Below are 22,628 nucleotides of genomic sequence, written 5' to 3' on the forward strand. Positions count from 1 at the left end.
TATCTACTGCACAGGTGTTGGAGGTATCAGAAGTTTTAACAAAATATAATGGAAACACTATAAAATTAGTTATTCACAAGTGGACTGGACTGCCTGGTGAATTGAAGCTGGAACCATGGCCCTGTGACTGGAGATACTCAAGCCAGGACACTGGGAAGGGAGGCTGCCAGGCAGTCTTCTCTCCCTCTGCTCCCAGAGCCTACGGCACCGTGTGTCGAAAGAAAGCTCTGTCTCTGTTTTCAGAAACATTTTCTTCTCAAGCTAAAACACAAGCACAATTCCAAGCTCAGCGGTAAGTTCAAAAGTAATGCCCTTAAAAATAGCATCGTAGGGGCACTTGGGTGGCTCATAGGGTATAAATGTGTGTCTTCAGCTCCGGTTGTGATCCTGGGGTCCTGGGATTGAGCCCCACATCGGGCTCCCTGCTTGGTGGGGAGTCTGCTTCTCACTCCCCCTCTGCTGCTCCCCCTGCCTGTGCTCTCTCACTCTCTCTGTCAAATAAATAAATAAAACGTTTAAAAAAAAAAAGGCACTGTAATTTCAACCAAATTCCCTACAGGGTGTCAGTAAGCTGGTGGGTGTTTTTGTAAGCACCAACGGAAAAGCAACAAATCCATTAAAAACCCCACCGGTGTCAGAGGGTTGCTTATAGAGGTGCACATTTTTGTTTTGGCAAAACAGAGAAAGACAAACTCAGCGTGAGAACAAAGTGTAACTGCTGAAGTTTAAAAACAAATAAAAGAAACAAGTGCTTTCTCCAAACCCCACAGCTTGCTTAAAATGTTTCATTCCACGCTTTTGTCTAGAACATCATGATCTGTTCACTTATCTTTTAACCAATTTGTGGAACAGAAAAAGGTGAGGTAAATGTTGATTGGGCTGAAATTATACCCTTAGTTACTAGAAATACTCAATTTTGTATTTCGGCTCAGGTCATGATCCCTGGGTCCCGGGATCAAGTCTCACATCAGGATCCCTGCTCAGCAGGGAGCCTGTTTCTCCCTCTGCCTACTGCTCCTCCTGCTTGTGCTCTCTATGACAAATAAATAAAATCTTTAAAAAAAAAAAAAAAGATTTTACTTATTTACTTGATGGGGAGAGAGAGACAGAGAAAGCGTGTGCGCAAATGCAAGCAAGGAGCAAAGGCAGTGGGAGAGACAGATTCCTTGCCTGGACAATGAGGACAATGTGGGGCTCGATCCCAAGACCCTAGGATCATGACCTGAGCTTAACCAACTAAGCCACCCAGGCACCTTGAGGAGGACTTTTTTGGGTAAGATTTTATTTATTTATTTATTTATTTATTTGAGAGAGAGAGAGAGAGAAAAGGAGGCTCCTGCTGAGGAGAGAGCCCGACATGGGCTCAATCCCAAGGTCCCAGGATCATCACCTGAGCCGAAGGCACACACTTAACCAACTGAGCCATGCAGGCACCTCAGAGAGGGACTTTTGAACAGGTCTTTAAATCATCATTTTTGTGGAAGATATTTCTCGTAATTTCCACTGTGAATGCTATTTCATTATTAAGCAAAGATTCCTGTATGCTCTTTCATTTAAGTCTTTGAGCTCTAGATTTCTTTCTCAAAGTCATCAGACTGTACGTTGAGTAAGAAGAGTCAGCATTCCCCCATTAGTAGATCCTTCCATAAACCTTGAAGTTTTATAGTCACTTATATCACCTTCAAGGTAGATACAATACCTGCAAGAAGCAAAAATCTTGGACTAACATTTTGCCCTACAAGAATTTTATTTAAAAAATTTTAAAAAAGGGATCTTTTATGATTTCTGATCCAAACATTCAGAGAGCTGACCTGAGGGTCTGAGTTCACTCTGGGGTAGACACGGGTGTGCATCAGAATGGACACAAAACCTTTCTCTGAGGCCCTGAACCAGGCCCTTGGCTTCTTCCAAGGTTTTCCACCAGAGAGATGAGGTCAGGCAATATTCTGGACAGCTGGGGAATGACATTCCCTTGGTCATTTTTCCCAGAGGTACACCTCATGGTGAGGTTTTCCTTAGAGCGTCATCACTGGGGAAATTCCCTGAGGGCAAGGTGTGGATTTAGTCATCCCTGGATTTCCTCAGCACCTGGTTAGAGAGCTGTAGACACAACAGAAGCTTGGCATGCGGTCAGCAAACAAGAGTGAGGACTGGTTTTTTTGAGAATGGCTAAAAGGCTAAAAATGAAAGAATACCCTTGGCTTGCCTCTTCATCTCAGTCAGTCATATCCCACTTTATTTAGTTTCTTTCTCAAGTCCCACTTCAAACCATTCTGATCACACTCTGAACCTGGGGCTTCCTCTCTGAGATACCAACAGGATTCTGTACACAGTTTTATTTTCAGCCTGTGATGTCACAATAACCTACTGTCCTACTATTGCTATTTAAGTGTCCCTCAGTTCTATGAGCTCTCTCTGAGGGCAAGGATAGGGTCTAGAATTGTTTTACGAACACACAGTGTTTGTAGTACTATACCCAAAAGACATTTTTACGAATCCGTCATTGCTTTTGAAAAGCAAAAATAAATCTAGTTATATAAGTCAATTTCTTTTTTTTAAAGATTTATTTGAGAGCAAGAGAGAGAAAGAGAGAGAGAGAAAACACAAGCAAGGGGAGGGGCAGAGGGAGCAGACTTCCTGCTGAGCAGGGAGCCTAACTCGGGGCTCGATCCCAGCACCCTGGGATCATGACCTGAGCAGAAGGCAGATGCTTAACCGACTGAACCACCCAAGCGCCCCTAGTTATGTAAGTCAAAAATGCATTGAATACACCTAAACACTGAAGCTTGGTCTCGCCCATTTAAACCTGCTCAGAACACTTACGTTGGCCTACAGTTGGGAAAATCCTCAATCACAAAGCCTCTTATGTAATCAAGTACTGACGATCTCCTGTGATGTATTGAGTACTGGTCTGAAAGTGAAGACCAGAAAGGCTGCATGGGTACAGAATGGTTGTTGAGCACAACCGTTGCGGATGCTCCTGATCCTATGGTGGCCTTGGGGCTGCGGCTCAAGGCCAATGCCTGGCCACATGAGTCAGGGTCAGACCACACGACCGCTAGTCCAGGAACAGCTCGAAATGCAAAATCAGAATCCAGTTCCTACCAAATGTGCATTGTTTTCACGCCATCATAAATCAGGACTGTCTGGAACCTGACTGAGGGAGATGCTCCGAGAAGGCACACCTCAGTGACTACAGCTGCTTCTTGGACTCTAACGTTAATTATACATTGTCCGTTTTCAAGGAGTTAAGGCAACTTGAAGACGGAGCTAAATAATTTGAAATTTCAAGAGGCCACATTGGAGAAGAAGATGTGTGAGCAGAGAAGAGGAGGTTGCTGGCTTTTTAAGAATTCCGGGATGGGAGAGAAAGAATGCAGATGCTAACTGAGCATTGCTCAGTTACATGTAATGTAATTTTTTTCTCTGCACCCCCCCCCCCCTGCAAAAATCCTGAGTACAAGCTAGATCACTAATGCTTTGTAACACTGTGTCTGCTTTGGGGGAACCAAAAGAATGGTGAAGGGCAGCTTGGGAGGTGGGTAAGTACATGCTGAAGACAGACAGTGTCCACAGAAGGACACGAGTCCAAGGTAAAAGTATGAAGAAAAGTGGCTTAAGAAAAGTGGCTAACTAAGAGACCAAGAGGGAAGAACTAATTTAAAGCAGCAGGTAAAATTCCCCCTCAAGGGTTAGGAATTGTATAAATTTGTAACTGACTCTCAAAGCACAAAGCAACACAAGTTTTCAAAATGTATTTGCATTCGGTACTCTTAAATACATTAATTAAGAATGATTAGAATTCACTCGCTTGGCTTTTAGAACCTGAAGGGTCTAGAGCCCCAAGGACTGATGTGTTGATGCAACTTTATCTCTGCTTTCCTGCACTCACCGGTAGGTGGTTTCTGGAAGGAGGTCTTTTATAACGTGGGTGGTGGTATTGGCCACGGTGATACTAGTGTCTCCAAGGTCAATATTGTAAGCAAGGATTTCAGATCCATTATTGCACGGCTCTTCCCAGTTCAGTACAAGGCACACAAAAGGTGAATCAGGGTAGGCATTGAGGGTCTCCTCTTCCAGGACACAGAGAGTGGAGACAGGGTCAGGGGCAGACGCGGGTGTCTGGCAGAGGACAAGCTCACTATATGGTCCTGCTCCAGCTTGATTGACAGCCTATAAAGACAAGGGCAAGCAAAGTCCACGTTATCCCAATGTAAATTCTAATGCCTTCATGTTAGGTGCTGCACACAATTTACTTCTAGAAACCTGGGTAGAGCTGAATCTCAGAAAATGTTCCCTTTTCACAACCCACTTTCCCCACAAATGCCAATGGCAACTTCTCTGTTAATAAAGCAGAAGATAATATCACCATCATCACCTTTTATGAAAAATAATTTAAATAACACTTTGTGTTTGCACAGCCCACTTCAGGTTATATGCTTCCCTGTGACAACTCCCCAGTAACCGCCTGGGGTAGACAGTAAATGGCCAGTATTCTTCCACAGTTTTCCATGTGAATGATAAATGGCTACGTGAAGTCAATTCTCAGGCCTTTCTGATTTTACCTGAGCGCAAGAGCTGAGACCTTCATTACTCACTGCTCTATCAAATACTTATTCAATGGTCTCCAGGGCCATACTCTCGTTTCTATTGACCTGCTGTTGCTTCTCAATCACCTTTGCTGAATGCTACTTATCACCTGGATCTCTCAACACTGAAGGCCACCAGGGCTCAGGCCATGGACACCTCTTCTTCTTCTTTTTAAAAATCTCTGCTCTAACTCCTCAAGGTATCACGTTGTCCCAGAGGTAAATGCCATTTATATCATATCCCAGGGATAAATGCCATATTATACCCTAATGCTGTTTATATCCTACTCCCGAATTCACTTGTGTAGCTCAGACCACTGCTGTGAATGCCAGCCCAGTATATCCAGCTTCCTTTGGGCCATCTCCGCTTGAACATCAAAGAGGCATCTCGAACTCAAGCGTCCGCACCGTCCTCTCATCTCCACCCCATCCCTCTTCACCAAAAATCCGCACTGTACCTGCTGTAGTCCCTCTCGTCCCTCAGGTTGTTCAAGTCATATCCCAGAGACATCACTGGACATCTTTCCTCCTCTCATCCCCCAATCCAGGCCCCGAGCACATCCTGCACCAAAGCCTGGTCCAACACCTTCAGCTCTCTCTCCTCTGGCTCCTGTAATGACCTCCTACTTGGTATATGGGAGTCAGCCCTTGCCTGATACTCTATTCACAGCAAGCACAGTGATACTGCTCATATCCCTTCCACGGCCTCCCACCATATTCAGAATATACTTCAAAGTCTTCCCAAAGCCTGCAAGACCCTATCTGATCTGCTCACCAGCCTCACCTTAAAACCCACTGCCACTCTGACTTCATCACCCACTAGTCTCCCCCTCACTTGCTCTGCCCCAGGAATACTGGCTTCCTTGCTGTTTCACAGGATACCAAGTCTGCTCCTGCCTCAGGGCCTTTCAGCTTTGCTGCCCTTCTGTCCAGGAATCTTTTTCCCTAGACACTGGCAGGCTTTCCCTCAAGGGCTGCCTTTTGGTGAGGCCTCTCTGAACACTGTATTTAAATTTGCCATCATCCTACCCGCCTTCCACCCACTGTGATCCTCTTCATTTCCTATTTCCCTCCTTTGCTTTATTTTTCATCACATCATCTATCACCACCACAGGATATATTTAATTACTCCCTGATGAGAAGGTAAGCTCCCTAAGGGCGAAGTTGTCCGTTTCCGCTCACTGCTATATCCCCAGCAACTAGAACAGTACCGAATACAGAGTATGTATCAATGAATGTCATTAAACGTGTATTTTTTTTCCTTATAGAGAGAAAAACATTTAGCAGACTCCTCACAAAAGTGAATGTACTCTAAAATCCAGTTCTCATTTAATTCGTAAGAGTTTATGAGGACATATTACAAAACTAAATGAAAGTAGTTTGAGCTCTTCAAAACAAAAGCTGTAACACTTATTTCAATGTTTTATTTTTTAAAACTTTATTTATTTGACAGAGTGAGTAAGAGAGAGCTAGTGAGCGGGCATGAGTTGGGGGAGGGGCAAAGGGAGAGGGAGAAGCAGATTCCCTGCTGAGCAGGGAGCCCGATGCAAGGCGCGGTCCCAGGACCCCGGGATCATGATCTGAGCTGAAGGCAAAGGCTTAACTGACTGAGCCCCCCAGGTGCCCCAATAACACTTACGTATTACTGTTAATTTCAAAGATGTTCACAGCATTCATTTCCTAACAAATCACTTTTGAAACTCTACGTAATATTTGTCACATCGTCCTACTTCAGGACAATACTTCAACTCTCTTTTTGGTAAAATTTTAAACTCAAAAAGGATAGTGAAGCTCTTTCCTGTGGTGGCAGACAGTTCTTTATTTATATCCTGCCTTGTTCCAAAAACAGGAGTGTAGCACATATTTTGTAACCTTTTCCCAGTGACTCAGCATTGCTATTATAAAGATCAAATAATGTGCTGTGACCCTGACTCATTGACAAAGAGTTAATTATGTCCCAGGTGCTCCATTCAAGAAGGAAGGAAGGTGCATAACAAAAGAGTTTAATCAGAATGTTTATGATAAGGTAGACCAGAATTCAACAGAGAAGTCTCAGTTGATCTGAAAAATTAATTTATGTAGGGAATATTTTCTCCAAAGGGGTCAGAGACACTGGTATGTTGATGGACTTGTAATAAGCAATTTGTTTCATCACTTAGATCAGGTGGAAACCTAAATCGGGCATCTTTGGTTCTTCATCTATTTAAGTCCATGCATGTGTGAAGACAGACTTCTCCAAGGTCAAGAACCACATCTGACTAATCTTTGTACCTCTCCTCTTGATTATCTTGATCATCCTTTGATCCTGGAACAAAGTCATGCTCAAAAAAAAAAAGTTACTAAACAAATGGAAAGAAATGGACAAAGAACCCTATTTTCTTAGGACAATGAGGCTTTACAGAGTGGGTAAAAATAACTTATCCGAGTCAATGAAGTAAAAGTAAACTCATGACTGCTGTCACTTTTAGGGGTTAGGCTAGGAGCCAACTGTTCTTGATGTTACTCTCTTTGGACTCCCAAGTCAAAGCTTCCAGCTAACCAGCTTTGTTAATGGTCCCTGAGAAGTAGGAAGTGGATCCTGTAATCTAATGCAGAACAGTCCAAATCACCCTAATGTTTGGTCACCAGCAGAGACATCTTCTGTCTTTTGCCAGTTTTAAGTGTCTCTCCCGCTGAAGTGACCATCTTGGGAGAATTAGAAGGAACCTTCCCCAAGGAGCCCTAACACCTCTGCCTTGGACTCGGTCATTGAGTCAGTGAATTCACAAGCAAGACATCAGCATGGGGAGAAATAAGAATGGTGTGGAATCACTTTTTGATCTTATGCTGCAGGACCTCCTAGAGAAGCAGAAATTAATTATAAGGCACCAAGACAATTACATTTATTTTTACTTAAAAGGACTCTTTTCCATATCATCCCTCTTGACAGCTTCAATCACAGGCCTTTGAGTAAGTTCCCCGGAATGTCTCATGGGACACCAGGGCCTAGGAGTGACATTAAGTAATGTCCACCTACCTGTAGTCTACAGCAATATTGTGCAGCAGGCAACAGATCCCTTATCTCAAAGCCGGTGTCTGTCCCATGATAAATGAGTTCTAAGGATTCTTCATCTTCTCCCCATTCCAACCTGTACTCCGAAATGTCGGCACCAGAGCTCTCAGGACTCTAGAAAGCAGAAACTCAAGTAGTTAATTTCACTGAGAAGAAAAGCCTATGATGCTTGTGTTCAACTAACTGAACTGGGAAAAAAGCAATGTGCCCCTGGATACTTCAAATACAAAAGAAAGACATGAAAGAGATACTCAATTTCCTCTCCGTTCTGACAAGTGATAAAATGTGGATGACCCTAAGTATCAGCAAACGCCAAGGGAGATTAATGTGTTATGTGTGAATTTTAGCTCTGTAGGCTCCTTGTAACTTGCATTTGGGGGCACATAAAACAGAAGAAATAGAAGTCGATGCAGAATGTGCGCCTGACTTACCTCCCAACTCACAAGGACGCATCCCTCAGGTGTAAAAGAAATACAAGGTGCTTTGCACTGTCCAGGGGGCCCGGCAGCAGTGGTAATCTCTGAGACATCGGAATAGGGTCCATACTGAAAGAGAATACACATAGGCCCATGTGCATGTTGTATGCACACGTGTTGTGTGTGTGTGTGTGTGCGCGCGTATGAAATCTAGGTTAACAGCATTCACAGTACAACTGATTAAAGAATTATTACCTAACGGTTTTCACTCTCAGTTGGATGCGTATAAGGTTTTTTCCTAAATTCAATCCCTGAGTGGTGAATGTCTATTATGTATGTATAGTCTTTTTATTCAATGATCACAAGGTTGGTTTACCATTTTTCCTTTACTGACATCAGAAACAAAAACATGCTGATTTTGACACAAGACGACGTTCTGTTTTAGCACTCCTCATAGGGTATCAAAGGAAACGAGGTCAGATGTACACCACAGTTTAATTTTCAACACACAAAAACCTACTTGAAACTGGTTATCAAATTCTGACTCTTTCTTCTAGTTACTGGTGTTTTCCATTTTAAAATGAAAGCTCCTGTTAACGTTCTCAGCATCACCCCACCATTTCAACTATTTGAAGGTTTATACTACACTCCTCTGTTCTTTAAAAGGCCTTCAGTGATCACACTACTTAGAGCCAACCGCCATTATTTCGAGAGAGCCAGAGTCACCCAATTTAATAGTGGAATTTGTGATACCAGAAATAGCTGGGGCAAAGAACAAAATAAAATAATTTCTAGGCTAATGAGGTGTATGACAATGCTTTTCCAAAATCGTAAAAAAAAGATTAACCCCCCCCCCCCGAAAACCCAACAACCAAAAAACCAGTCAAATTTTCCAAGATAATCTGCAAATACTCTGGGGGGCTGGTGGATGGGAGAGAGGCTTTCTGGAGCAGACCTCAGAAGCGGGCTATAGTCACGTATGTGGTTAGCTTTCAATAGAACAGGATTAAACTGAGGCTGAGGACAATTTTTTTTAGATGATAAATTAGTGAAAGGAGACAGAAAGTAAAACTCAGAGCCCCAGAGCTACACATTTATCTTTGTTATGACGGAGATGCCCTGAACAGCGGACGGGAAAATGAGCAAAAACAACAATATGATTATTTCCGCAGCATCTGTGGTCATCACCTTTCATGCTCTTTTTAATCATATTATAATATTCAGGTGCATCTTCTCATCAAAACACTTTTATTGGTTAGTATTACGCTGGTCTTTTTTTTTTTTTTTTTTTAATTTCAATAGTTGTGCTGTGTCTAAAATTCCTTCCCAACTGGGAATTTAGAAGGAATCCAGCTCCTGGTAAAGGCTTGTAGTCCTACTTTAGAACAAATGTTTTCACTGTGAGCATGGCTAGCGGAAAATGGCCTAGAGACCAACACGTTCCCCTCTGTCAGACTCGAGCAGGACAACCTACAATGAGAAAAAGTCACTGCCAACTTCATGCCGCTGTTGGCAGTGCTTCCTTATTTTTAAAAATTCCATCAATTAATTCCATCTATTTATCTGTATGGACTTGACCGTGTGACTTGTGAGTACACCTGGGGGGGTTCTGTAGCAGCAGTCTGAGCCACAAAGCCTGACACTATCTGGTTACCTTGTTCTTATCGTCAATCTCCCCTCAACCCACATCATTCTGCAATTAAAATATAGGTGTAATACAGAGACTGACTCAGTCTCTGACAGGCTACCTTGACACCTCCCAGAGGAGCAGAAGGCAGGGCCGAGAAGAGTTTTCCAGTCTACCCTTGAAACAAAGCAAAAATGAGAAGCTGGCCTCCCTACCTTCTATCCCACTCCAGTTCTGAGAACTAACCTAAGATACTGCTGGGTCATTTAGACAATATGGTAAAGGAGTGATTATGTAATCCTAATTTCTCAGAACTGATTAATACAGTCAATAAGCAAGTAGGAAATTATTAAAAAAAAAAAACACCAAAAACATCTAAAGGGTGATGTTCTTATTAACCTTGAACTCTTCCTTAATAGAATGATATGAGGGGCACCTGGGTGGCTTGGGTGGTTAAGCATCTGCCTTGGACTCAGGTCATGGTCCCGGGGTCCTGGGATGAAGCCCTGCATTGAGCTTCCTGCTCAGCAGGAGTCTGCTTCTCCCTCTGCCCCCATCTCCCCCTTCCTTGCATGGTTTTTCTTTCTCTCTCAAATAAATAAATAAAATCTTAGAAAAAAAAAATAGAATGATACAAGGATAAAACAAAATTTTCAGTACTGGGTCAATAGGCAATCACAACAATCAATGTACTTCAGACCTTAATGGTCATCAAGGTTGGCTACATGCCGCTGAGGAATTTCAGGAGGGTGGATACGGAAGTTAGAACCTTATATCTGGATTGTGGCATACAGGCGTGTACTCACCCCTCCGTCATTCAGAGCCCTGACCCGGAAACGATACACAGTGCCGGGGAGCAGGTTGCCGACAGTGCACTCGAGCTCTGGCCCATGGTACACCTCCGAAGCTACATCCTCAGGCTCTGTCATCTCCACGCTGTACTCTGAGACCTCACAGCCACTTTCGGAGGCAGGAACGTCTGGGAATGGAGAATGAATTTCATCTTAGAATATTCTTGTGCTTCCAGCTGACCACATCATACCTGGTTTCCCACCAGGTTTGCAAAACATTATGTGGGGTAGCTGGTCCTCAGTATCCCGCTCACAGAAGAGCACTCCCCACCGCCCACCCCAAAAGAAAAGAGATACGGAGGAGTTTCTGAATGATACTATCTGTAGTTTCCAAAGCAAGAACGTTTGAGTACATTTACTTACATTAAAAAAATAGTTTGAAAACAACAGAACCATCAGGCAAATGTCTTTATAATCTAAGGAAAGGAAGCTACAGAAGAAGAAAATCTTCTATTTAATTTAAAACCAAAGGTCTCATTAAATCAAGGTCAATGACCCCAAGTTGGCGCAGTATTTTTTTAATGTGGTAGACATAGGTGGTGGGGAAAAACAGTCAGAGTTTGCAGGTTTGTATCTGCAATTTTACATGCTGTCAACTGCTGCTACCACAGGAAATGCTCATACAACTTGAATCAATACTGCAGAACACCAGGACCCACTGGACAAAAGGATGAGACGTCACTATATGAAGCACCTCTCGCTTTTATCTCTAAATTGATCACAATCAATTCATGCTTGTGAATGAAGTTGCAAAATGAAGTTGAAAAATTCCTGAACAAGACTGGCTGCTCTGCAAGATCTAGGAAAGTGCCCCCTGAAGGTCAGAGATGCCCACCCAGCATGGGGGGCACTGTTGGGCACAGGAGGAGAAGTGACAGTGCAGAGAACACAAACCCAGGCCAATACAAGTTCAACAGAAAATGGACATTCTGAGCCAAAACCATGATGGTTTTCAGAAGACTGATGACTTAGTAACAAAGCATTAAATCTTAGCTTCAATCTCCAGTTGTCCCAGTTGTTAATGTCAATGTCAAGTTGTATTCACTCACCCCACTCTAAGTGGACTTCTTTGTGCTTTGGTCGACCCAAGACCCTCGGTGGTCGACACTGACCTGGTGCAATGCTTAGTGTGCGAGCAGGGAGACTTTCAGAACACTGCAGGAGAAAAAGCGGAGAGAACCATCTATCAGCTCCTGTGAATTCACAAGACTGCTACATACCAGGCAAATTCTACCCTCCAACCAAACATGCTGCCAACAGGGGGTTACATACTGAATGTGTAACACATAATTTTTTTTTCTCAAAAATATCTTTATTCCAGGGCGGCTGGGTGGCTCAGTTGGTTAAGCCATTGCCTTCGGCTCAGGTCATGATCTCAGGGTCCTGGGATCGAGTCCCGCATCGGGCTCTCTGCTCAGCGGGGAGCCTGCTTCCCTCTCTCTCTCTCTCTCTGCCTGCCTCTCTGCCTACTTGTGATCTCTCTCTGTCAAATAAAAAAATAAAATCTTTATTCCAATTGAGGAAATAAATTAATACATAAGACTTGAAAAAGTTAGGAAATAATTCAAAACATTATTAAAGTATGTTGAGGACAAGAATTCCCATCCTTCTCCCGCCCCTCCATTTAAGAAGAGCTACAGATGTGCAAAACTGGATTTGGAGTTTTGTAAGGGGGATGGGTAAAGCAAATAGAAAAGTTAAAAGAAACCAAAACTCAGACAAGGCAGTGGATCACCATAACGAAGAGAAGGGAAAGGGGGAGGACAGGAGGTGGAGGAAACCAAATTCTTGGATGTGAGTGTCCAGCATGAGTGGCTGGCTGTGAAACAAAGGTTGCAGGAGCCACAGAGTGGCGAGTATCAACATGGGTGGGCTGGCTGTGTTCTCCTACACTTCATCCCATTTTTTTCCTGTGCTATGGTTCGACTTTGGCTGTATCCTACTCTTTGATTTTGCTAAAGCCTGAGCTCAGATTTCTGATGCCATGTCCTACTTGTGTAGACATAATTTTCATGCAACCACACCCCCTCTCATGTGTATGCGAAGTGTGACCATATACTGACTGCATATGGCACTGGTAAAAATGATTATTTCTGAAGTCAGATTCACAGATAGGGGTTGTCTATTCTAAGCACACAATTACTTTCCCTTAAATTACCCAAATTAGAGAGAGCCTTCATGAGGAGAGAAAACACAAAACAACAGCTGGATGAAATTTTTAAATGTGCCATAAATGGCAAACCATCCACATAGAGCAGGAAAGCAAATAAATTCACTATTAATCAACTGAGTCTGACATTAGCCAGCAGGTTCTGTTAATGCTAAAATAAGTAGGCCTTCTTCTTGTAGGATCTGTTTGGGTAAGGCTGGTGATGTGAAAGATGACAGTCTGATCCCGAGTCTGGAGAAAACAAGGTGGGGGAGGAACACACAGAACTCCTCAACAGAACTTCTTCCTGAGAAGTGTTACAGAGGAGACAGACTCCATATTTTCAGGCAGCACTGTCCCTCACACACCGGCTGACAGTCTGGCTTTGGTGTGGGTAACCCCGAGAAGCATTCCAGAGAGCTCTGGCACTGGAGAACGGTCTCACTGGACCCCCTTTCCAAACAGTCTCTCTATATGGATAGTCGAGACATCCCAATACGCTATCCTTACAGGGGACGGGGAGGCAGGGAGAAAATAAACTCAAGACAACCTGGAGGTATGCTGACCACTGACTGCAAAGCTAGGTGCCTTAACGGCAAGTGTTCTTGTGAAAAATAAACCCAGCAGAGGGTCCTAAGCCACCATCTCTCAGTCTCTCTCTCAGGACCACTTTCAAACCATAGTGTTAAAGATTCTTACAAGGAAAATGGCTTTTGACGATCTTGCCTTTCATGCACTTTCTGAATGTAAGTTAAAGCCATTTAGACAACAACCATCTGATCTCTAGGGCATGCCCTGTGTATTTATGAGGTTATTTTGAGTGTACGAGAACACGTTGTGGCTGACACCAAGGCTCCTGACATGTTAACTGGCTGGTCTAAGGTCAAATTAAGAGCAGACAATAAAGAATATGCTGCTGCCTACAGCTGTGTAAGTTGTGCACTGCACAACTGCAAAGGTGTCATTCAGCTCTGCCATCACAAATTTACAGTTTTTGTAATAATTTTCCAGCAGATGGCAGTAAAGCACCTTGAGGAAAGTGTATCTCATCCTCACAAAATTGCCAGATGTGGTAACAGCAGAGCTGAACAAGAGGTCGTTATCTTTTTGACTCTAAATTCTACGTTCTTGGTATCACTGCAATAACGAGGATCCTCTGACTGAGCTAATATGAATGTCAGGCAACATTCAATTTTTAGCTGTCACACGTGATCATGCCAGAGTCTTCTAAGAAATAACTAAGTGACCAATGTACCTGACAACACCACGATTCAGCTGACTATCATCAGGGCCTAGCTTTTTTGTCCTCTAAAGCACAATTTAAAAAACTCAAGTTTTCAAACACATTTTAAATAATTTTATTTGGATGTTACGGACTGGTTGCCTGAACTTGCCCCAAGAAGTTTACTTTTACACCAAAACAAAACCCACCTGACTGTGTCCACCGGTGCTGATGCAGCATGCTCGAAGTTTGTACAAAGTGCCTGGTTTCAAGTGGGTGAAAGTGTATTCTGTTGCTGATCCGCTGTACGCCACCTCCCACTGACTCGCTGTAAGACAAGACTCAGGTGTGAGTTTATGCCTTCCGGAAAATGTCATCGGATCAACCATTACAGCTGAGGAACATTTCCAAGTGGTTGCCATGAGAAACCAGCACCTCCTATTCTTTCTTTACTTTTTTTTTTTTTTTTTAAATAGCCAAGGGTCCTCTTACCATTTCCTTCACAAAGTTAAACATTTAAAATTCACACAGAGTCATTTTTAATACTTAGTACTGCAGGCTAGACTATTCAATCCAGCATTATTACATTCGCTGACTATGAGGTTTGGATGCTAGAAACCACATAGAATCTGTAGTGGGCATGGGGAGGGGGTGGGCAACAAGCAGTAACAGAGGGCAAGGTCCAGGGTGCAGTGAGCCCGTCATCAGGGAAGGAGGCTCAGCGGGTATGGGGAAGGCTGCTGGGCAGCCTGGGATATGCTACAGAGTCTCTCGTGCTGTCATCTACAGGGAGGTCACAGTAAGTGAAATCCTCCTGTTAGAGACGGAGTCCTTTGGGGCAAAGCCTGCTCTCTTCATGGAACTCATTTAAAAGACAGAAATGGCTGGGAGGCTGACAAATGAAGATGAAGCACTCGGTGTGACTGAGTCCTATGACCACTTCTGGCGGTTAAAGCAAGCAAGCAGGGTCCCAGGAGAGATCTGGTGCCTGCGGAAGCTAATACCACCAGGGAGAAAGGGTCGGGGGCTGCTTTGCCTCCCAAACCCTCCCCAAGCTCCTTAGTAGGATGGATTTACCAGGAAGGCACAGGAACCAGGGCCAAGGACGGGGGGCATTATAAAGCATTATTCTGACACTACTGGTTAAAAACCTGTGTAGGGGCAAATGAGAACAGGGACAACAGAAAAGAGCCCACTTTATGTGCTGGCAAAACTTTAAGGACAGAATGGTGTCTACTTTTGATTGGATAACAATGGCCAAGAGAGGCACGAAAGCTCAAAATATACTTAGATTTTTCACAAGGAGTCACTGGATACACCTGACTTCTCTCCTAGGGAGGAGGTTTTCTAATGTAAAAATCTCATACAAATTTTTAGCCCAGAATATGATTTTATGTCTATTAAAACAGCTGTGCCCATCTCAAAGCATTCTCATGTTTTTAGCTTAAAAGAGAAGCAGACTGACATGAAAACCAAAGTACTCCAGGTGGCTGCTGAGGTACAGAACAGAAGACAGGCACACACCTGTGCCGCCTGTTTGTAAAAGTCAGTGCTACTGCTCTTTCTTTTTGCCGTATGCCATAAATCACTTTTTTTTTTTTTTTTTTAATGAGTGGTTAAAGGGATTATCAGAGTGGTGAGATATGTCATTTTTAGAGTTCTGATAACTATGCTTTTTTCTATTAAAGCCTAATGAATTTTATTAAAAAAAAATCGAAGAATTTTTTAAAAGGCATTATTGAAGGAATTCGATCTTTAACATGGTACTGCTTTAATCCACACAGTATGACAGGTGATGAATAATTTGACTCAGATGTCCCACAGACAGAAAGACATTTGCTAAACTTGATATAAAAGTGTGACACTATCACAAGCTCACGGGAATACTATCTTTTGTTTGCTCTCACTGTACGTGGGGATTTGTAGATTATTGAACTTGTCTGCTGTCTCCACCCCATCCTTCCTGGTGACTGCTTCTGACACTCTTCTGCTTATAAGAATTTCCAGAGAAAGTGTGCTAAGAGAGGGGACAAAAATGTAATTATTCTATTAATTAGGACCACTGGTTTAAAGAAATGGCATGGAAAATTTAAAAACATGATAAAAATGTACCTTTTAAGCACACTCTCATCCCTGATGCTGTGTGTAAAAGAGAAAACTCTAAGTAAGTGATTCAGCTTTATTTCTCATAAATATCAGTAGAATGAATGGCTGCTCACTATGCCTACTGCGACTACAAAGCTGTCTATCATATCGGATAATAGGGGCTGCTACTGGATTTGAGTAAAACGATTTCCCAACACTTCACCTTCAGAATTTCCATCAGTAATCTCCAGCAAGTACTTGAGTATTTCTGAACCACCGTTGTCCTTTGGAGGATCTGGAAAGTAAGCAACGGCCTTATTAGTTACGAAGGCATTGACTTTTATCAGCAAATAACATTAGAACACAGACATTCATGTAACATCATACTGCCTTAATTCTGGATTTAAACAAAAAGTAAAACCATTACTGTATTGTTCTTGAAAAACAAAAGCAGCGAAAACATCAAGAAACCCAGAATGTGCTCAGATTATTCAAAGTTCTAGAGCTAGAAATATCAGAGTTAATTTAGTGAAACATGAGCAAAATTCAAAATATGAATTGATTTTTCTAAGAGTTAAGTCAACTCTACTTGAGAATTTTTTAATATTTAATAATTTCTATGTGAAGTGAAATATATATTTCCTTTATCATTATTTCATTCTGTACTTTAAGTTACCAGCAACCAGATTCTTTTGAGATGGAGAAGAAAGGAAAGAGAAGTGCACAAATTCACTGACAAGACAAACAGAACATGAGAATGTAATGATCTGTTCCATCACAGTTTGCTATTAAGCATACTGCAGGTCCCAAGTGAACCTGATATGCAGCCAAAGTTGTGGATCCATGAGAACGTGCACCAAAGAGGTGGTTTGAGGAAGGGGTGCTGGCGTATTACCAGAGCCCTATGGATGTCGGGTATTTACTCCACTAACTCTGGGCCTGCAAGAGTTTTCTTTTCTGAGCAGAAAAATACCTTGCATTATAATTTTGCAAGACTATGCAGAATTTACTCTACTCTCAGTCTGTACTTCTGTATTTGGGTATTGATTCAGGAACTTTTCTTCCCTTATTTCACTTGGCATTTCCATTACTGTATACAAATTTCATGAAGAAGATACTTAAAACAATAGTAGTGAAGTTAATTTTTTTTTTTAAGATTTTGTTTATTTATTTGACAGAGAGAGATTACGAGTAGGTGGAGAGGCAGGCAGAGAGAGGGAGGAGGAAGCAGGCTTCCCGCTGAGCTGAAGAGTCCAATGTGAGGCTTGATCCCAGGACCCTGGAATCATGACCTGAGCCGAAGGCAGAGGCTTTAACCTACTGAGCCACCCAGGTGCCCCAATGATGTTAAATATTTTAGCATATGGCTAATGAAAGTAAATATTTAGTATTTATGGAACTTTCTAGACTTCTCTGAGAAAAAAGCTTTACAATCTGGCAAAAACCACACCTAAATTTTTACAGTTTCTTTATCATATCTATCTTTCAAGGAAACAGGTATCCTAATAATTCTGCCTCAAAATTTTTAGGTGACCTGATACAGTTTTATGTCTCGATGGTTGATCCTCCAATAACAGTTGAATAATATTTTATTAAAAAAAATTTTAAGTAATCTCTGCACCTAACCTGGGGCTCGAACTCACAACTCCGAAATCAAGAGTTGTATGCTCTTTCCACTGAGCCAGTTGGGTGCCCCAAGAGTTTAATATTTCAAATTCCCTTTACATTACTTGGCTGCCAGGTAAACTCTTATTTTAAATTTCTCCTTTTATTTTTTGCCTTTCGGGTAGCTATTATGACACATTAGTGACAATTACATATGTCATAGTAGTTTTACATATAATTGCAAGTGTTTCTTCTAATGGCATTCAATTCTTTTTTTAAGTTTTATTTATTGAGAGAGAGCAAGCCAGCACATGCACAAGTGCGTGTTGGGGAGGGGCAGAGGGAGAGGGAGAAAGAAACTCAGCCAACTCCACTCTGAGCCCGGGTCCCAATGTTGGGCTCAATCTCACAACCCTGAGATCACAACCTGAGCAGAAATCGAGACTGGGATGCTTAACCAGCTGTGCCACCCAGGCACTCCTCTAACAGCCTTCATGTCATTGAAATAATCCATGCTGCAGAGGTGAACCACAACATCCTTTTGCTTGATACCCTCCAAGCACCACAAAATAACCTCAAGTGAAAAATTCTTGAAGTTCAGAACTTCTGGTTACATACAAACAACTATAAAAACTAAAGTTTTCCTAGTTCTTCTTCACTTGAACATTCTGTACATCAAAGTTTCTTATGATGACATACCTGAAGTCTGAACTTTACTTTCAATATTAACTTTATAAATCAATTTTTTATATTAACTATCACTACCATTTGGTAATGGCAAGCTGTTGAAGAATGAATATATTTTCAGAGATGACTACATTCAGATCAGTAATATATTAAAAGTATAGGAGGAAAAATAGAGGAAAAACCATAAAGGAAGTAAAATGCTCTTAAAACTGTCCATTTTACCAGTTGGTGGAATTCTCTGGATGTTTTTCATACATACATTCCAAATCTGTAAAACTCCCACAAATAACACCTTTTATTTCGTATTTTGCTTTGTCACTACTGAAGTTAATCAGTTTCTAAAAATCTGTCAAAAATAAGCAATAGGAACAGTAGCAAAACATACCCCACTTGACACTAAAGCCATGAGATGTAACTGGTCCTTTAATGAGGGGTCTTGTGGGAGGCCCAGGCCTGTCAGGACTTGTCGTACACACCAGAACTTCGCTTGGACAACTTTTCCCTTCCACATTAGAAGCAGTCAGCTATAATACAACCAAAAAGAAATATTAATGTGCTTTAGATATCAGGTTTTAAAGAAATGGGCATTTTTAACAAAAAATATTTATTTATTTGAGAGAGCATGTGTGAGAGAATGTACAGAGAGAGGGAGAGGGACCAGCTGACCCCCGCTGAGCAGGGAGCCTGATGTGGGGCTCCATCCCAGGACCCTGGAATCATGACCTGAGCCAAAGGCAGACACTTCACTGACTGAGCCGCTCAGGAACCCTGAAATGGGCACTTTTTAACATGGCAAGATCAAGGCATCTGTAAATTCACACAGACAGGCACACACACACATACATTTCCTCTCTCACAATCTCAAACGATTTATAAGTGTTTCCTTTACGAGGTACTTATTTCCTGTAGAGTTAGCTATGAACAATTAAAACAGTAAAGGTGGGTTTAGCGAAAGACTAAAATTTTTACCCTTTCAAGAAGACATAAAACAAAACCAGTATGTTACTTCCTGGCTCTTACTGTTTTGTGGAAGGAAAGTAGGAGGCGTGGAAAACAGGTAAAACTGCCTTTATTTACTTAAGAGGAGGGCAATGCCACCTTGTGGAGAAATGCTAGCAGTAGCCCTATGTTCTCAGAGCCGGCCCCAAATAACGAGCATTTTGGTAAAAATCAGAAACTGTCATTTTCCTCGAACCGTCCCACACTTCACTGGATAATCTGACAGCTACTTACTGAATGACTACTACATGTCAAACACCATTTGGTCCCCAGAACTGGAAAAGGAAGGGAAGACTCAGAAGATGAACTTCTCCCTCCAAAAAGGACACAGCCCTAGCAGACCCTGCAGCACTTGGCCCTAGATTGGTAAACAGCCCTGTGACCGAGAACGCCGCCCACCACTCTGCTCGCTCTAACGGCTGCGGCTGGGAGCTCCACTTTTCCTTACAGTGCGGAGTCCTCTGGTGACATTAATAGTGCTGGCTGATGACCAAGGCAATGCCTAAGTAGGGACAGAGTGGGCACGGAAAAGAAACATAAAAACAGCTGGAGAAAAAAGAAATGGGCAGAAGAGCAGAGGCAGAGGGAGGGTGAACGGGAAATCGAATTAAAAGGAGAAACACGTGAGGGCAAGGGGGGACGTGTGGGTGAGAGGTGCGCTGAGCGTTCAGCTCGGGTGCCCTCAGCCGCTGGCACCCGGCCACCCTGTGATGCAGTCTGTTCCAGCATGTGACAACAGGTTCCCCTCTCAAAACCCGGCTTTCAAATTTAAAGTACAGTGTGCCTTCTGTAAGTGTTACTTTAATAATGTGAAGCATGGTGAAACTTAAAAATCTTTTCACCTACAGAGTCCGTTTGAAATGGTAAATGGGTGCAACATGAAACAGCTGTTTTTTTAATTAGTTCAGGTACCAAAATGACTGACTCACCCTGAATTTATACTGTGTGCTTCTTTTGAGATTTTTCACAGTACAGGTTAAGTCCTCTCCAGTGTATTTCGGGTGGAAAAGGTTATCCTGCAAAGGCAAAGCCAGAAAGAAACATCAGTATCACTGGAAACTGGGCATTACTAAATACCTCTGTGTTTAGGATTTTTCTATTGCCTCTTTCCACCACCACCAGCAGCCAGACGTCGAGCAGCGACGGCAGAAAGAGAGTGTCAGAGTCCTTGGTGCTGTAGAGAGTGCTGTAGCTCTATCAGGTAAAAATCTGACTTTATCTCATTATAGTTTCTCCCGGGTCGGTCAAACTTTATTGTGAGGCTCGAACGTGCATGAGAACAGTGCTCTCCTCCTGAGAGGATGCAAATCCGCCCTGGAAAAGATGCCACCACATGCTCTCCTCCCGGAGCCAACTTCTCCCAGTTCCTCAATAAGCATTTTAAACAAAGGATTAAACCACCAAGGAGGGCCAGGTGACAAAGTAGCATGGACCGTAAAAACATGTATTTAACGTTAGTCTGAGAAGAACGTCTTCCGGGCTCTTCACCGTGTAGCTGCAATGTGCTACATAACGAACTGCGGCTGAGCTTTCTGACCACACAGTGTCCTCTTCTGGCCAAGAGAGAAAGGACAGTCTGGATGGGAAAGGCATGATCCTTTAAGAGGCTAGGTAACCCTCTAAAAGCCCAATGTGCAGAAGTCATTCACTAGTATTCTCAATCACGCACGGCTCCAGCCAGCCAGCCGTCAATGATTACGGAGCACCTCCGAGGCATCAGGCTTCCTTCTGCCTTCTACGGGCTCAGCACTGCCCAAGAACAGATAAAGCCTTGCCTGCCAGAAACTTACATGCCAGGTGGAGACCGTGATTAAAAAAAATAAAACCTATACATAAATATGAAGCAGGCTGCGGGATGTTAAGGACAACGACAAAGAAAATCAAGCTGGATAAAGGACAGAGCGGTGGGTCGAGTGAGGTGCTCCTCTAGGGCTGTGCCAGTTAAATAAGGTAGCCGTGTGGGGCTCTTTAAATTTAAATGAAGTACAATTCAGAATTCAGTTCCGTGGGCCCACAGCCATACTTCAAGTGCTCAATCGTCACATGTGACTAGGTGCTACCTTTACTGGATAGCACAAACTACAGACCATTTCCATCATTGTGGAAAGTTCTACTGCATAATGCTGTTTTCGGGAAGGTGGCTCTGCACAGGTCACATGTGAGGAGACATGAGGGAAATGAGGGAAACGAGTCAAAGGAAGTGGAAGGGCCTTGAAGCTGTCGGGCGCAGAAACTGCAAAGGCCCTGAGGTCAAGGCATGCCTGCGTGTCCTGTGAGACTACAGAGGCAGAAGCAAGGACCTGAAAGAAAAACAGAAGAGCATGGGACCTTGCAGGCATTGTAAGGGCTCCAGCTTTTATTCTGGAAGGATGGGGAAGGCCCAGAAGTAGGAAGGGTTCTGAGGAGGGCACCGACCGGATCTGTTTACTTAACAGATCACCCCGGCTTCTTGTGGAGAACAGACTACAGTATAACAAAGGTGAGCGGAGGGAAAATACGTAAAGAGACCACCGCAATAATCCAGGGATGGGATAATGGTGGCTTAGGAAGGGGTAGCAGTCTTGGGTACTGAGAAATGGCCAGATTGCAGGTTAATATATGGACACAGATTTAAAAGGATCTGCTGACTGATTATATAGATGGGGTCAAGGATAACTCCAGATTTTCTGGCTTCCCCAAACACAAGGACAGGAATGCCATGCCCTGAGATAGGCAAGACTGTGGGAAGGACAGGTTGCGGCCAGCGGTGGTAGTGGTAGAAATTAAAGAGTTCGGTTCTGAACTTATGTAGCTAGTGCACTTTTATGGCGTTCTGTCTGTTATGACAATACTGACTTATACAGAACACACGCAAGGGTATAAAATCTGCAGGGCTTACGTTTTCATCCTCCTGGATTTCCAAGGTGTAGGTGACCGCTTCCTCGGGTGAACAGCCTTCTGGTTTATTCCACTGCAATGTGACCCATGTGACCCCAGCTCGGACAAGTCTTGGCGCAGAGGGCATCTGAGGAATGTTTCCTAATGTGTAACATACCACCTCTTGGCTATAACCACTATGGAGAGACAAATCCAGAAAGACATACATTTAGGAACATGGAAGGAGTCTTGGAATTTTAAAAGAGAAGGATAGGCCCACCTACTGCCTAACTGGCTTGGGCTGGAAAGTCTGGGGCATGACAGATCAGGCCAACAAAGGACTGCAAGTACCCTTTATGTGATATTCCCTACTACCCCTCCTTTCCATTTGCCTGATTGCCAGTCGGCTACTAAAAAAGCAGAGCATGCTGCAGGACAACATTGTTAAGGATTTATCTCCCAACCCCCGAAAGCACCCAGCAGAAAGGAC

The 22,628-nt window shown here is 43.0% G+C and overlaps 1 protein-coding gene across 2 annotated transcripts in view; it reads right to left on the minus strand.

Annotated features, from left to right (window-relative positions):
* FNDC3B (fibronectin type III domain containing 3B) overlaps positions 1-22,628 on the minus strand; it is a 338,247-nt gene that overhangs the window by 37,178 nt on the left and 278,441 nt on the right. For both annotated transcript variants that reach the window (XM_059391541.1, XM_059391542.1), the window contains exons 13-22: positions 22,161-22,335; positions 20,212-20,298; positions 18,669-18,807; positions 16,215-16,286; positions 14,116-14,234; positions 11,585-11,690; positions 10,491-10,663; positions 8,073-8,186; positions 7,606-7,755; positions 3,893-4,173 (exon numbers count right to left, since the gene is read on the minus strand). In XM_059391541.1, coding sequence (XP_059247524.1) covers positions 3,893-4,173; positions 7,606-7,755; positions 8,073-8,186; positions 10,491-10,663; positions 11,585-11,690; positions 14,116-14,234; positions 16,215-16,286; positions 18,669-18,807; positions 20,212-20,298; positions 22,161-22,335 — 1,416 coding nt within the window. The remainder of the gene's footprint in view (positions 1-3,892; positions 4,174-7,605; positions 7,756-8,072; positions 8,187-10,490; positions 10,664-11,584; positions 11,691-14,115; positions 14,235-16,214; positions 16,287-18,668; positions 18,808-20,211; positions 20,299-22,160; positions 22,336-22,628) is intronic.

Source organism: Mustela nigripes, chromosome 2 (assembly GCF_022355385.1).
Source record: "Mustela nigripes isolate SB6536 chromosome 2, MUSNIG.SB6536, whole genome shotgun sequence".
In the NCBI taxonomy this organism is placed as follows: domain Eukaryota; kingdom Metazoa; phylum Chordata; class Mammalia; order Carnivora; family Mustelidae; genus Mustela; species Mustela nigripes.